The 16,133-nt window shown below is 47.0% G+C and overlaps 1 protein-coding gene across 1 annotated transcript; it reads left to right on the top strand.

Annotated features, from left to right (window-relative positions):
* The first annotated feature begins 9,884 nt into the window (after positions 1-9,884).
* On the top strand, positions 9,885-12,790 carry LOC125523469 (putative receptor protein kinase ZmPK1). The gene is given in 1 exon segment (XM_048688506.1): positions 9,885-12,790. A coding segment is annotated over 1 exon segment (2,679 nt). The 3' UTR covers positions 12,564-12,790.
* The last annotated feature ends 3,343 nt before the right edge of the window (positions 12,791-16,133 follow it).

The raw sequence follows: 16,133 nt of genomic DNA, 5'->3' as shown, positions 1-16,133 counted from the left end.
TTTTACCACATCATCTTGGTGGCATGACATTAAATCAAGCAAGGTTTCATGTTTTTCTGATCATTTTTAAATTTTTTGGAATTAAAATACCATGGCACTCCATGCATGTGTCCATGCCATGAGACCAATATGTTTGAAAATTCTTTCTAATTTACTGCACATGGAATTAACTCGGACACAAGTACACAAATATGATTTTTCAAACCGTTATGGTTAGCCGTTGCATGTAGATGTAGTTCAAATTTGAATTATGGTCATTAAATGACTAGAAAATCACTTAAATGTCTTTAAAAGGTCAAATCACCCCTCAAATTTTCCAAATTTTCACATGATAGTTGTATTAGTGCACATTAAACATAGAAAAAACTGAAGGCCATAAGAGGAAGTTATCTCCCGTTCGTCATCAAACATGCACTGTTCCCTCTCGAAACCACGAGCCTTCTAGTGAGTTGCTCCGGTTTGTGAGGGGTGTGTGTCCAAACTTTCGTCAAATAGGCTAATTTTTTTACCACATAATCTTGGTGGCATGACATTACATCAAGCAAGGTTTCATGTTTTTCTGATCATTTTTTTTATTTTTTGGAATTTAAATGTCATGGAACTCCATGCATGTGTCCATGCCGTGAGATCAATATGTTTGAAAATTCCTTCTAATTTACTGCACATTGAATTAACTCGCACACAAGTACACAAATATGATTATTCAAACCGTTATGGTTAGCTATTGCATGTAGATGTAGTTCAAATTTGAATTACGGTCATTAAATGGCTATAAAATCACTTAACTGTCTTTAAAAGGACAATGACCCCTGGAATTTTCCAAATTTTCACATGACAGTTGTATTAGTGCACATTAAATGTAGAAAAAATTTAAAGGCCGTAAGGGGAAGCTATCTCCCGTTTGTCATCAAACATGCATTGTTCCCTCTCGGAAACACAAGCCTTCTAGTGAGTTGCTTCGGTTTGTGAGGGGTGTGTGCCCAAACTTTCGTCAAACATGCCAAATTTTTTACCACATTATCTTGGTGGCATGATATTACATCAAGCAAGGTTTCATATGTTTCTGATATTTTTTTAATTTTTTGGAATTTAAATGCCATGGCACTCCATGCTTAATTGTGTCATAGCCGTTAGACCAATATGTTTGAAAATTCCTTCCAATTTACTGCACATGGAATTAAATCGCACACGAGTACACAAAATATGACTTTTCAAACTGTTATGGTTAGCTGTTACATGTATATGTAGTTCGAATTTGAATTACGGTCATTAAATGGCTAGAAAATCACTTAAATGTCTTAAAAGGTCAAATGACCCCTGAAATTTTTCCAAAATTTGACATGACAGTTGTATAGTACTACAAATTTTCTCGTACATTTAAAACACCATCCGTTTCCACTTACTCCAAATTCTTCTTTCACAGCTAATAAAAAATATCCACAACATCACACACAATTTTTTTGTAGGAACCGTTTGCGATGAAAATTTCTGGGTCTATTTAAGTCTTCCTCCTTAACCTTCGCCGGCTCGTCTGCTCCAGTGCTGGCAACCCGCGAATCCACGAATCCCGATCCCCATTCCCGCACCCCCTTCTTGCAAAGATGACACCGTGGAAACGCTTCGTGAAGGCCCGTACGATGGCCGCGTCCTCCCCAATTGCCGCCGCCTGTGCCGAGCGCGGTCGTTTACGCCGAGAGTGCCGCCGCATCCGCATTGAGCGCGACCGCATCCACTGAGAGGGCGTCTGCGGCAGCTGACAGGGCAGCTGCAGTAGTCGAGACGGCTGCACCTGCTGCTGCGACGACGGCTGCAAACGTGGAGAGCGCTCGAGCTGCTGTCCGTGCCGCCGATGTCGCCCTGGCCCGGGTCAAGGCCATCCACGCCAAGATATTCCAGGCCACCTCAGACTCCAGCATGCAACCCACATACGAAAAGGCGACGGTGGCCATGGAGCACCTGCTTCCTCATGAGATCGTTGAGCGGGAGCTCGAGATGGAGGAGGCGGCGGAGATCGAGGAGCGCCAAGAGGAGGAGTTGCACGTGGCCTAGGTCGAGGTAGAGAAGAGTCTGTCCGTCGAGGAATCGGTGTTAGAGTACCAACGCGAGCTCTAGCGCGGCCACTACTACGAGTACTACAACCTTGAGGACAAGGACGAGGACGCGGTCGACTTTAGCAAGGGGGATGCAGAGTCCACCAACGGCGGCATTTCACCAGGACAAGTCATCGACGTCTCATCTCACACCGGCGATGCATAGGCCAGCACGGCGGCGGATTTGTTAAAATTATGCGTACATAGGCTTTGTTTTAAATACTGGTCTTTTGTTAGAGCAATGTTTAGGTCAACTAGCTCTGTTTAATTACTAAAATTGCTCGATTCCGTAAGTGTGGTCTGTGTGTTGTACGCTCTTTTGTGTGCCCAAATTAGCAAGCGATGTTAAATTATGCAATGACGTACCAGGGGAAATTTCCACCGAAATTTGAATTATCAAACTCATTCCATGCGCGTAAAGTAGAAGAATCGTTTCCGTTGCACACAATCATTCAAAGTGAATGGTGATCGGCGGCACCACGCGCAAAGTTTCCCTCCACATTTCCAAATTTTTGGCCTACCGACAAAATATCTACCCCCGCCCCCTCCCCCTTCCCCACCCCCTTTTCTCCCTGACCACAAGTAACATTTCCCCTGTTTCCTCCTTCGTTCCTTCCTTCCCTAATCTATAACCGCTTCCTCGCTCTCGCCGTCTCGCATCCTACCGTCGGGGTCGCCATGGTCTTCTTCAATGACCTCTCCAGCGGTTCCACCTTCGACGATGACTCCTTCACCACCCGGGTATGCCTATCTTCTCTCTCTCGGGCTATGACTTGGAATGAAGGATTTTAACCCGGCAGTCGATTTGAGTCATTTCTTCCTCTTGTAGCTCCCTAGGACCATCAGTTGCAACGAATGGAGCGGTGTGGCTAAAGATATGTCTGCTCGTTGTCACCATCAATATCCATGTGTGAGGCTAGTTGCGTTTGAATCTGTGGACAGTGGGACGAAGTTTCTGGCATGTGCAGAGAAGGTTAGACCCTCTTTCATTGTTACAAATTATTTGTTAGATGTGATTCAGACACTATCATGGTCCCAACCCATTCATACCACACCTTCAACCAAATGCATCCTAAGACAGTGTCACAGTTTGTATCTAGTATCTAAAAATGTTGCCATCTCATCAGCGGTGCCATTAGAAAATTATTTGGCACCACTTCAGCAGTTTGTGCAACCAACTTTGGTCCACACATCCGAGCAGACAAGTAGTAAAATACTAAATCTTTATGGTACGAAGGAACTGGGCATCGGGAGCAACTAGGTGCTCCGGAGTCTGGGTCCCTGAAGTTTTTCCGCTGCATCGGCTCGCCAGTCTAGGGCATCGGTGCGAGATGTAGCAATAGTTGTCTTTACACCGGTTTTGGCATACATAGTGGACGGATTTAGTGCTATTAGTTATATGTTACTAAATTTGTGCATGTATACACCTGTTAGTATCAATTTGTTGTCATCCAAACACTGTCGCTATGCTATTGCAGTTATATTTACCTTCGTCATAAAATGTTCAATTTGTTATTTATAGTACATGAGTAAGAACTTGTAGCGTTGTTGTAGTTAATTACATCTTCTGATGTTTCAGAATTTGGTTGTTGTCTCGGTAGCATTTAGTTCATTTGCACATTGATCTTTTTGAGAAGATATGTCATAATTAACCTGTTTCTTCAGTTTTTCAAAATAAGTATTGGTGATTTTCTATGTTGCTATAAACCCATTTCCCCTACAATTGTTACTGACTTAGTTTTAAATATTATAGGATGAACAGAAGTGTTCTTACTTGGAGTGGGTTGATCAAGAGTGGCCACAGTCTTTGAAGATGTGCCTAGCAAAGCTTCGGAGCATGTATGAGGAAGAGAACAGAGGTAGACTTAGAGAAAGTGTTGTTAACGCTGAAAAATGTTTGAAGATACAGGATAAAATGAGGAAGGTGGAAAATGAGCTCAGATTTTTTTTAAATCAAACTTTGCTAAGATGGTATTGGCGAAGGAGGAGGCATTTTCCTAGTTGGACAGTGCAATATAGGTTCTTGCTGAACTGAAAGCAGAGGTGGATAAGACGTGTCTGGATGATCTCGATTAGGGAAATGTATATATTGTTCTAATATTGTTCTTATGAAGTTGAACTAGCTATATGTTGTACTGTGATGTTTTCAGGTAGCTATCATACTGTGATGTTAAAATATATTTATGTGCCTGATATGAAATTAGCAAACAGCTGATCGATATGAAATATGAATTTGTGTAATACTGGAATTATTAATTGTAAACTAATAAACGTGCTAAATGGGTCATGCAAGTTTGCAAACGATTCTAGCAGTAAAAGCGCTTGTGATGGATAGCCCAATGCCACACAGTTTTCTTCATCAAATCATGTGTGATGTAGTTGATAAAAGCAAACGGTTAACCAAGACAGAGCGTGTGTGATAGTTACACCTTTCACACACGAGCCTATACATAAAACTGTGTGGTATGTACATACGAACGGAAACGTTTTCCCTGGATTGACTGTGTGGGATGTACATAAGAACATAAACATATTCTTTGGATTGGCTGTGTGTGATATACATACGAACGGAAATGTTTTTCTGAGATTCACCGTGTGGGATGTACATACAAACGAAAACGATTGGGTTTCGATGCCTCGCCCGATCGCACACGAGCTCATTTTGCCCCAGCCAGTGTGCCAGGAGGGCCTATCCCCGATGGTTTTTGGGTCGTGTGGGAAGGATCCCCCTATCGCCCACACTCATTTGGCAAGGTTCCAAATGTTTTCGCGAAAAGGGGTTAAAAACCGTTTGTATAGCACCGACGCGTACCAGTGTGTCCTTAATGCTTGTCACTAGGGCCTGAGTGCCATGATTTCAGATCTGAACCTATTATGTTTTCATGAATATATGTGAGTTCTTAATCCTATCTTGCAAGTTGTAGGCACCTATTACGAGTTATGATTCGTATACCCCAAGGTGACAATAATTGTGATTCTTTCTGATGATTGTCGTAGTTTGAGGAGTTCATATATTCACTAAGTGCTAATGCTTTGTTTCGGTTCTCTATTAAAAGGAGGCCTTAATATCCCTTAGTTTTCATTAGGACTCCGCTGCCACGGAAGGGTAAGACAAAAGATATCATGCAAGTTCTTTTCCATAAGCACGTATGACTATATACGGAATACATGCCTACGTTATATTGATGATTTGGAGCTAGTTCTCTGTCATCCTAGGTTGTGACTGCTACATGATGAATATCATCCGACACAATTATCATTGCCGATCCATTGCCTACGAGCTTTTCACATATTGATCTTTACTAAGTAACTTTCACGTTGCCACTGTTACAATCACTACAAAACTGCTACTGTTACTTTTGCCGCCGTTACTATTACTTCCATACTACTTTGCTACTAAAAACTTTGCTGCAGATAATAAGTCTTTCAGGTGTGGTTGAATTGACAACTCAACTGCTAATACTCCTGAATATTCTTTGGCTCCCCTTGTGTCGAATCAATAAATTTGGGTTGAATACTCTACACTCAAAAACTGTTGCGATCATCTATACTTGTGGGTTATCATGTAGTGACGTGGCATCATTAGCAGAGGGTTACTGTAGCTTAATTATCTGGGTGTCACAGGGACTGTCCTTTGTTCGCCGACCTTGTCTGCTGGACTCCCTGCTGCGGCGGGCAATGTTGGTCCGGACACGCTCGCCTTGGTTGGAGAGAGCGGCGCCGCGAGCCTAGAGGTCGCCCCTGGACTATCTGCACCTTAAGAGATGCTCACTACTCCATCTACGACTGTTGTCTAGGGTGCAGGGAAAGTGCTGGATGATCAGGCGACATTCCAGTTGTTCCTTCTCTACTTTAGGGGAGGGCTAAGGTGGGAGGGCCTACTAGCATGGCTCTCACTGTCACGTCGTTGGACACCATTGGCTTTGCTTTGACGACGACGGCTCCAACATCTCTTCGGAGAGCTAGCAAAAGCAAGGCGCTAGTGGGACGAAGGGCGGTCCACGGGCCGGCCATCATCGACATCGAGGCCGTTGTGCGTGCGATGGAGGGGAAGCTCGCGTCGGGGGAGCCGGGCCGGCCCAGTCGCGTGGGATGCCACGACCTGTTTTGTTTTTAATTATTTTTCCTATTTTTGTTCTGATTGTTTGCTTTATTTTTGTACTTCTCTTTATACTTGAAAATATTCTACATATATACACGAAAAACACTCTTGAAAGACACATTTGGAAAATGTTGAACAACTATTTAAAAAATGTTGAATAGGTATTAAAAAATGTTGAACAAGTATTCAAAAAATGTTTAACAAATATTTGAAAATGTTGAATAAGTATTGAAAATTTTGGAAAATATCCTGGAAAATGTCGAATAAGTATTAAAAAAAATTTGAACAAGTATTTGAAAAATGTTGCACAAGTACTTTGAAATGTTGAAAAAGTATTAAAAAATGTTGAAAAAGTATTTGAAAATGTTCAATAAGTATTAAAAATGTTGATTGGGTATTTAAATAGTGGTGTACATGTATTTAAAAAATATTGAATAAGTATTAAAGTGTTGAACAAGTACATAAAAATATTGAATAAGCTTTCAGAGAATATTGGACGTGTATACAAAAAATGTTGATCATTTATTAATTTTTTTGACATATATGAAAATGTAGAGTGAAATCAAAAACAACCATAAGAAAAAACAAAAAATGGAGAAGAAATGTTACACATGTATTTGAAAAATATTGTTGACATATACGAAAAATGTAGAATCATAACAAAAACAAACATAAAAAACAAAAGAAAAGCCAAAAATGGAGAAGAAAAAAACCAAACAAAAATATAGAGAAGAAATAAGAAAACCAAGCGAGAAATGAATAAGAAAAAGGAAAACCAACAAAAAAACAAGAAAACCCTGTCAAAAAACAAAAACATAAAAACCATGAAAACCAATGGAAAATAGGTGAAATGGAGAAAGAAACAGAGAAAAATCGGTGAAAACCCAGAAAAAACAAAAACAAAAACCTAAAAGTCCGGTTTTAAATACTTCATCTAGTTTGCGTCCTATGTTCCTAACATGAGCAGAGCGATGGCTTAGTGGTAGCAGGGCAACCAAGCAACGAAGAGATCTTTGGATCACACCCCACGTGTGACCTTTTCTCCTCTCCTTTATTTCCTTTTATTGCGCTAACGGGCCGGCCCATTACTCTAGACCTCGACATGAGAAATCCCATACGTCCCGCTTAAAGCGAGAAATAGTCATCGCGCAAATTACTAGTGGATTACTGTTGTCTTGTTGGCTACACTATTATATTTGTGTAAAGTGCAAAAGAAAAAGACAACATGTAATGTAGGATAATATATTTATTTAATTACTAACATTAATCGGGTGACCCATCGGATTACTCCTGGGTATAAAATTATACACATACCTTACCACAACTAATCGGGTTAGCCATAGGTAAGACCCATAGGCGAAGTCTATGACCCATATCCTACTCATTCGGGTCGGATGCCCATAGGCGCATGGACCCATGAGTCAGATTGCCAGGTTGAATTGGGACAGACTGACTTCCAGAGTGTGCGTCACCTATGAGTGCACAACATAAATAAACAAAAAACAGGATCGGCTGGGATTAAAACCGGCGACCTAGTAAAGTATGCATCTCGGTTTTACCTACACTAAAAAGCTCGTGGAGTTCAATGGGCTGCAGCCAGTGCGGCCCATTTTCCACATGTTAGTTTTTTAGAAATTATAAAAAATATGTAAACTATATTCAAAATAATATAAAAATCATGCATTTTAAAATATTGCGTAATGAAATTAATACTTAAGAATTATCAAATGTTTTCATAATTTTTAGAATCATTCACATATTTAATAAATAACAAATTTTGAAAAGTTTTATATTTTAAAAGGTTAATCTAATTTTCAAATTCTTCATGTTTTTAAATAAAATTTACGTGGTCCTTTTTAAGAGTGTTACTTTTTTCTTTTTGTTTGGCCCTTCCATATGTGAGTTCTTTTTTTAGAAATTTGTAAAATTATGTGTAATTGTAATAAAAATGAAGTTAGAGTGTTCTTGTCTTATAAATAATATGTTGACAAAAATAAATTAATTTCAAAACATGTTAATGTAATTTTTTATAAATATTTGCATATTATTTTAAAAATCATGTAAATAAAATAATTTTGCAATTATAAAAATGTATTGTAAAATTTTAAAAGTGCTCATTTGAGGATCTATATAATCTTCGTGGTACACTAGGCTATTAATTATTATTTTTCACACATATTTTGTTCAAAAATATATCTTTTGACAAATAGATAAACTTTAGAAAAATACTTGTGCAGTAGTGTTGATAAAGAATTGTGATCCTTATTGAAGAACAAAGTAACCTTGGTGAAGTGGTTAGCCAGGTCACGCGATGTCGCGAGCTCGATGGTTTGAAACCCAGTCGTGCCTTTTTTTTGTTTATTTCCCCGCAAATAAGTTTTTCTCAACACTAGAAGTGGGTCCCGCGCCATGCTAGCATGTCTAGTCAGCAATGCATACGTAAACTTTTTGAATACTTTGGATTGTTTACCACATGTGTCACATGGTGAATACATACGTATCTGGACGTGATTTGAACCGTACTGCCAAGTTTTATGACCGGTTCGGTGTATTTTTTAAGTTTAGATAGCAAAGACATCGATGGCAAGTTTAAGCACCATTGGTGTTATTACCTCCTCTAAGAATGCCCAAAAGTCTAAGAAAATCTTCTTTACTTGCCTTACAATTTAATGGTAAGCCAAGGTGGGTTATTGCCATATGCGAAAGCATGCACCCGATGTGATTGCAACAGTATGGTAGCAAAGAAGTCATCACAATTGATAGGGCGAGATGGAGCTCTTGAAAAGATTACAACTCAGTCCCAACACACCTATGAAAATCTCCAACAGAGAGACGACCACCTACACATGAGCCGATGAAGTGCGAAGGAAGACAACAGTGGCGGAGTTTGACAGAAATGCCAGGGGGGCAAAAAACAAACTATACATGTTTGGGGGGGGGGGGGGCTAATAAGAATACTTTGTCCAAATTATATCCACCTAAAAAAATTTCTTCAAGGATTTGTGTTGGGCTGGGGGGCCACAACCCCCTCAGCTATACATATAGCTCCGCCATTGGAAGACAATAACATCGTCGACGTAAGTTGAAAGCCTTTATGACACAGTGTCCGGAGTAAAGACATCTAAAAGACCCACCAGCGATGAAAGAGCATCTCCCTGGGGAAGACCATGACCATGCCAAATAGGCGGACCAGGAGCACCATTTTGGAGAGTTCTTGAGAATGTCGACGATAATATAAAGGAAATCCATGCTCCCCACCTTGGACCAAAACCTTTAGCTCTCAAGACTTCCAAAAGATAGGGTATGACAGGCAAATAATAAACATATAATTAAAGAGACTATCTCTTAGTCAAAGAGAAGGAAAAATTCTTTCATATTTCTTTCTCTTCCATGTTAGCAATCATCCTACATAAGGTTGAGACATAGTAAACCATTGTAATGCCAAGTATATAAGAATTAAGGAAGTCTATGTTCATTGACATGGTCATGCATGTTGCTTGTGTGTTAGTGTTTTTTTCGCAAATACTTTGACTTCCGCCGAGTCAACTGTCAACAAGAATGGCTGCTGGTCAAGCACAAACGCACGCAAGTGGGCTGCTAATGCACTCCTACGTGTACATAATGTTAAGATGGAATTATTTATCCACAAGTCCATGTACTTGAGGCTGGTCTTACGCAAAGCAAGTGTGTCCATGGCTGCTACGGCGCCAAAACATAACGGCAATGGCGTCTGACTCTGACCAGACCAGCATATATAAAAACTCGACGAGCTTATCTCCCGTGCACATGTACACTGGGAAAACAAACACCACGGCGCGCGAGCTGGTGGTATCACGATGAGAGCGCTCGCGATCCTCCTAGTGATCACCACTGCGGCGACCTTGCCTCATGTTGCTCTCGCGACAAGCGATGATCAGCGCCGAACGAGCATCCTGTGGCGCCGCGGCTCCATCGCCGTGGGGGACGACGCCCTGGTGTCCCCCAGCGGCGGCTTCTCGTGCGGCTTCCACCGCGTCGCCACCAACGCCTACGTATTCGCCATCTGGTTCACCGCCTCGGCCGATCCGCGCACCCTCGCGTGGGCAGCCAACCGCGACGCCCCCGTGAACGGCATGGGCTCCCGCGCCGAGCTTCTCGGGGATGGAACCCTGGTGCTGCGGGACTTCGACGGGCTGGCCACGTGGAGCACCAACACAAGCGGCACCGGCGCCGATCGCGCGCAGCTGCTCAACACCGGCAACCTTGTTGTGTCCGACGCCGCCGGCCGCACCCTGTGGCAGAGCTTCGACTGGCCCACCGACACGCTCCTCCCCGGGCAGCTCATCACGCGGCGCGCGCGCCTCGTGTCGGCAAAGGCGAGGGGCTCCACCTCTTCCGGCTACTACAGCTTCTACTTCGACAATTTCAACATCCTCAACCTCGTGTACGACGGCCCGGAGATCAACATGAACTACTGGCCGAGCCCCTTCAAGACGTGGGTGGAAAACAAGCGGACGGTCTTCAACAGCAGCCGGCTCGGCAGCCTCGATGACCGCGGCCGCTTCTCGGGGAGCGATAATCTGCGGTTCGCCGCCTCCGACATGGGCGCCGCTGGGCAAGTCATGCGGCGGCTGACGCTGGACTACGACGGGAACCTCCGGGCGTACAGCCTCGACGCCGCCGCCGGCGGGGTCTGGCGCGTCACGTGGGTGGCGCTCTCGCGGCAGTGCAGCGTGCACGGGATCTGCGGCCGGTACGGCGTGTGCGCGTACGGGCTGGCCGGACCGGCGTGCGCGTGCCCCGAGGGGTTCGTGCCCAGCGACCCCAGCGACTGGAGCAAAGGCTGCCGGCGCTTGTTCGACATCCAGTGCGGCGAGGACGTGTTCTTTGCCGAGCTGGCGAACGTGGACTACTGGGGGTTCGACAAAAAGTTCCGCCAGATGGCCACCATCGACGAGTGCCGGCAGCTGTGCATCGACGACTGCAGATGCGAGGCGTTCGCCTACAAGAAGGGGGGAGCTGGCTTCTGCTACACGAAGGCCTCTCTGTGGAACGGTCGGAGCTCGGACCCCATTCAGTTCATGTACTTCAAGGTGCCTACACGCGTCCAGAAGAAGCTCAACCTGTCGTCCGTGTTGGGCCTGCGCTTCGACGGCCATGGCTGCAGCACCACGCAAGAACGAAACGCCAACGTCGGCTACTCGCCCTCCCGTCACCTAAAGAACTACAGCGGCAGCAAGATAAAGTTCGTCTACCTGTACAGCTTCCTGGGGGGATTGTTCGTCGTGGAAGCCGTCGTCATCATCGCCGGCTACCTGTTCGTCTTCCGAGCCGACCCGGCCGCGGTCCAACGTGTCCACGACGATGGCTACACCTTGGCGATGAGCCACTTCAGGAAGTTCACGTACGACGAACTGTCTAGCGCTACCTGCGATTTTGGCGAGGAGCTCGGGAGGGGTGCGTCGGGGGCGGTGTACAAGGGCGTCTTGGACGACGGCCGGGACGTGGCCGTGACGCGGCTGGTGGAGGCGACGACGCCGCAGGCCGAGGAGGTGTTCCGGTCGGAGCTGAGCGTCATCGGACGGATCAACCACATGAACCTGGTCCGGATATGGGGCTTCTGCTCCGAGCGCTCGCACAGGCTCCTCGTCTCCGAGTACGTCGAGAACGGCTCGCTGGCCAAGGCTCTCTTCGGCGGGGAGCCCGCGCTGGGGTGGCCGTCGAGGTACAAGATCGCCGTCGGCGTCGCCAAGGGGCTGGTCTACCTCCACCACGAGTGCCTCGAGTGGATCCTGCACTGCGACATGAAGCCGGAGAACGTTCTGCTGGACGCCGACCTGGAGCCCAAGATCACCGGCTTCGGCCTGGTGAAGCTGCTCAGCCGGGAAGAGGACGCGTGCGGCCAGGCGCCGTCCCGTGTCCAGGGAACAAGGGGGTACGTCGCGCCGGAGTGGGCGCTGAGCCTCCCGATCACCGGGAAGGCCGACGTGTACAGCTTCGGCGTCGTGCTTCTCGAGCTGCTCCGTGGGCAGAGGGTCAGCGAGTGGGCGGCGGTGGAGGGCGTGCCCGGAGGTGATGAGCAGGCACGTGTGGATCTACAGGAGATCGTAGCGTGGTTCCAGGGCCAGACGCTGGAATGCCAAGGTGAGCGCTCGGCGCCGTGGCTGGATGAGTTCGTGGATGCACGGTTGCTGGGCGACTTCAACCGCTCGCAGGCGGCGGTGATGCTGGAGGTGGCGGTCACGTGCGTGGAGGATGATCCCAGCAGGAGGCCGAGCATGAACGCCGTTGCGCAAAAGCTTCTCTCGGCGCACGATGTGGTAGGCTCGGCGTCCCTGCGCCGTGTGTGTCCGGTTCCTGTCCGTGGAATCAGTAGTCTGCACTTCGTCTGAATCTCTTGCGGTTAGTAATCTGCCAACGAAAAGTTTGGCAATGTTGCTACTACAAAGGTGTACTCCGTGGTAAGTGATATGGATCGAAGGGAATAGTGTTTTAGGGTGGGCATGTAGGAGTAACTTAGATTTAGACACCTCAACGCTAATATGCGTACGCGGTAACAGAATACGTTATCGCAACATTAAGGAACCCGAGACAAAATGAGTCACCATCTGAATAAATAAATGAAAGTTTGCATGATATGTTAACCATTATAAAGGTAATAATAACATGGACTAAGAGGGTGCTTGGATCCAAATTACTTATTTTAGTCTGACTAAATCTTTTTAAAAGGCTAAAGTTTCAAGCACCCCTGACTAAAGAGGGGTTAAAACTAGTCTTGAGACTAAAAAATTTTAGTCAGTGGTACCCCTACTAAAACGTGGATTAGTCCTCTCTCTCCTCATTCAAATCCTCTTCTTTAACACGTGCGAGTTCTAGATTGGAAAATTTGGAGGATAATAAATGTTCATTAACTTGATTTTAGTCTCTTTAATATTTGGATCCAAGCATAGGTGGGGCTAGCAAGTTTTAGTCCCACTATTTTTAGTCATGAGACTAAAACGTATCCAAGCACCCTCTAATAATATATCTACTTCCTACTATGACGGTATGACCGGTCTTAATTAACATGGTGTGCAGGGCTGTCTTCAGAAATTTTGGGGCCCGGGACGAAATACAAAATGGGACCTAAACTTTGAAAAAATTGTATAGGTAAAGAACTATCCAACAACTACTCCATGCAAAAGCATCCAAAAATTAGCTCGGCTGCACAAAATATTTAAAACTGAATCTCAACAAAATAAATAAAATATGGAAAAAATAAAAATAAGGGATACAAAAAGAATACCAAATCAATAGTTTGCTTCATCCACGCCTCCCATGTGTAGACACTCCTGTTGTTGCAGAGCGCCAATGAAATATATTTTCATCTTATTTTTTTGTAACATGAAATAAAGTCGATATAAAAAGGCATCCATTTTGTGTTTAATTCATACATACACACAGTTCTTTTCAATTCAAATATTGTTTGATGTTCGAATGCATTGATTTAGAAATAAGAGCAACTCCAACGGGCCGACCCAAACGGACGGCGCTTTTGTCTGCTTTTTGTCCGTTTGGGTCGGCCCGGCGGACACAAACGTCCGACGCTGTGTTTGGATCGGCACGAGCGTCCAACGCTGGCCCGACACATTTTGTCGGCGCGCCAAAAAAAGTATTGCAAGCATTTTGAAAATAAATACATGCATTTAATTAAACATAAAAGTCGGCCACGAAGGCCAGCGAAAGTCCACATTACATTAATTAAAACACTAAAAACTAGACGACGCACTGCCCTAGGCGTCCTCGTCGGCGGCGGCGTCTGCGTCGGGACCGGTGAGGTCGATCAACGTCGGTGGAGGGCTGGCCCAGGGGAACGCCGTGTTCCAGACGGCGATGATGTCAGGCTTTGCCGCCGCTGCCTGGGCCTGGCGCACCTCCTCTTCGGCCTCGCGCTCGAGCATCTGCAGGCGCTCGCCCTCCCGGCGCTCCTCGGCCAGCCGAACACGGCGCCAGTGGTCGAGGTAGGCCGCCTCCTGCTTCTCCGTCGCCCCGAGCCAGATCGGCGGAGCGCTGACCCACTCGCGCACTACTCCGGTCCAGGAGTAGCGCTCGAGGTAGACCGGCTCCTCCGGCTCGGCTTTGGGCGGGGACGGCGGGGCCACTGGCGGCACGACATAGTCGCCCGCCGCGGAGAGGGCCATGGCCTCCGCCATGGCAGCCTCGAAATCCACCTTGTCCGCCTCCCTCCATCGCTCCTCCTCCTCGCTCTCCTTGATGGCCGCCTGGTAGGTGGCCTCGGCCTCCTGGTCCTCGTCACGGACAACGAGCGCGGGCGGCGGCAGGCTATGGTCGACCCCGCAGACGCCGTGTCGCCTCGCCTCCTCGTGCTCGAAGGCGAACCATCGAGCCCAGTTGGGTGAGTCGACGGCGAAGTGCGGGTCGGCGCGCTGCTCCGACGTCAGCAACGCCTGCTGGTGCCGCACCTCCTCCACATGGGCCCTCGCCGTCCACGGCGCCGCCGGCACTGGGATCCTCTCCAGATCCAAATGACAGTCATGCGGCAGCGTCACGCCCGGGTACGGCAGAGGCACGCGGTGGTGCCAGTGCCACTCGGCCTGGTGCAACGACACGTTAATGCGCTGCCTCTGACGGGGAGCGCGCGCCGGCGAGGGGAGGGCGGGGAGGGAGCGGGAATGGCGGGTGGGGGCTTTGCCCTTGCGGCTGCTGTCGATGCCAGAGAAGAAACCCATACTGGCGGTGGCTAGGGTTGTCGCCGGCGTGAAGGCAGGGGTGGCCAGATGGGGACGGGGGGCGAGTGGTAGTGGATGAGGACGGCCCCGCCACACGCCCGGCTTAAAAAAGGAGGACCGCCGTCGCTGACGCGTGGGCCCAAGGTGGGCAGTCGTCATAAATTATGTTGACCATCATAGTTGGACGACCGCCAGGTGGGGACGCGGAGGACGGCAAGGAGACGCGCGGCGCGTCCGCGCCAACGCATTCCAGGCGCAATTTTAGGCCGAAAATGGGTCGGCGCGGACGCCGAGCGGACACGATTTGAGTTTAGGTCGGCGCGTTGGATCACCACTTTTGTCCGCACCGACTCAAATGGACGCGGGCGGTCGAAATGAGTCGCCCCATTTGAGTTGCTCTAAACACACGCAGAATGTCAATTCAAATGCATCTTCGATTGTTGTTTGCCTGTTTCCGTCCAAGAAATTACCCACGGATCCATGGCTGAGGAGAAGGTGTTTTGGCTTTGGAGTCGTAGCTCATCTTGGGCATAACGGAGGCAAGACCAGCGCCTGGCAGCAGCGGCAGGACGGCCGGTCGGAGACCAGGGAGTAGTGCCATGGCGCTAGGGCGGAGCAACTAGCCAGCGGTCTGCAGCAGGCCACATCGGTCATTAATTCATGGACCGGAGCATGGGAGATGGCAAGAGGCGGCCCATGCGTGCTAGGGTAGGACTGAGGTCTGGGGGGATGCAGGCGGAGGCTTGGTAGTGGGTCTAGACCCTAGGGCTCAGTCCGAAGCAGGCATCCCACATATTGCGAAAGACAACGTCGATCGACTCGCATACGGACGTGCGGGACAGAACCAGGCAGTTTGCCTTCCATTTTTTTCTCTGATCGGGCCCCATAATTTTTTTTGGGGGGGGAGAGGGGGGGCTGTGCGGTCGACCAGTTTGGCCCCCTCATTGACGGGCTTGATGATGTGTTTAATACTAGCGTACAACCAACAAATCTTGACGAGCATTCATTATTTCAGATGTTTCCCACAAAGGCTCCCAGCCCAGATGGTTTTCCAGCACACTTTTTTCAGCGGCATTGGGATCTTTGTGGCGAGGAAGTGACAGGTATGGTAATAAGACTACTTGAAGGAGATGATTCACCGGAGGATATCAATAACACGTTCATCATTTTGATTCCCAAGATTGCTAGTCCAAAAAATTTAGGACAATTTCGGCCGATAAGCCTTTGTAATGT

Source organism: Triticum urartu, chromosome 7 (genome assembly GCF_003073215.2).
Source record: "Triticum urartu cultivar G1812 chromosome 7, Tu2.1, whole genome shotgun sequence".
NCBI lineage: Eukaryota > Viridiplantae > Streptophyta > Magnoliopsida > Poales > Poaceae > Triticum > Triticum urartu.
The sequence above is the reverse complement of the archived record's forward strand: the minus strand, read 5'-3'. Positions and strand labels throughout refer to the sequence as shown.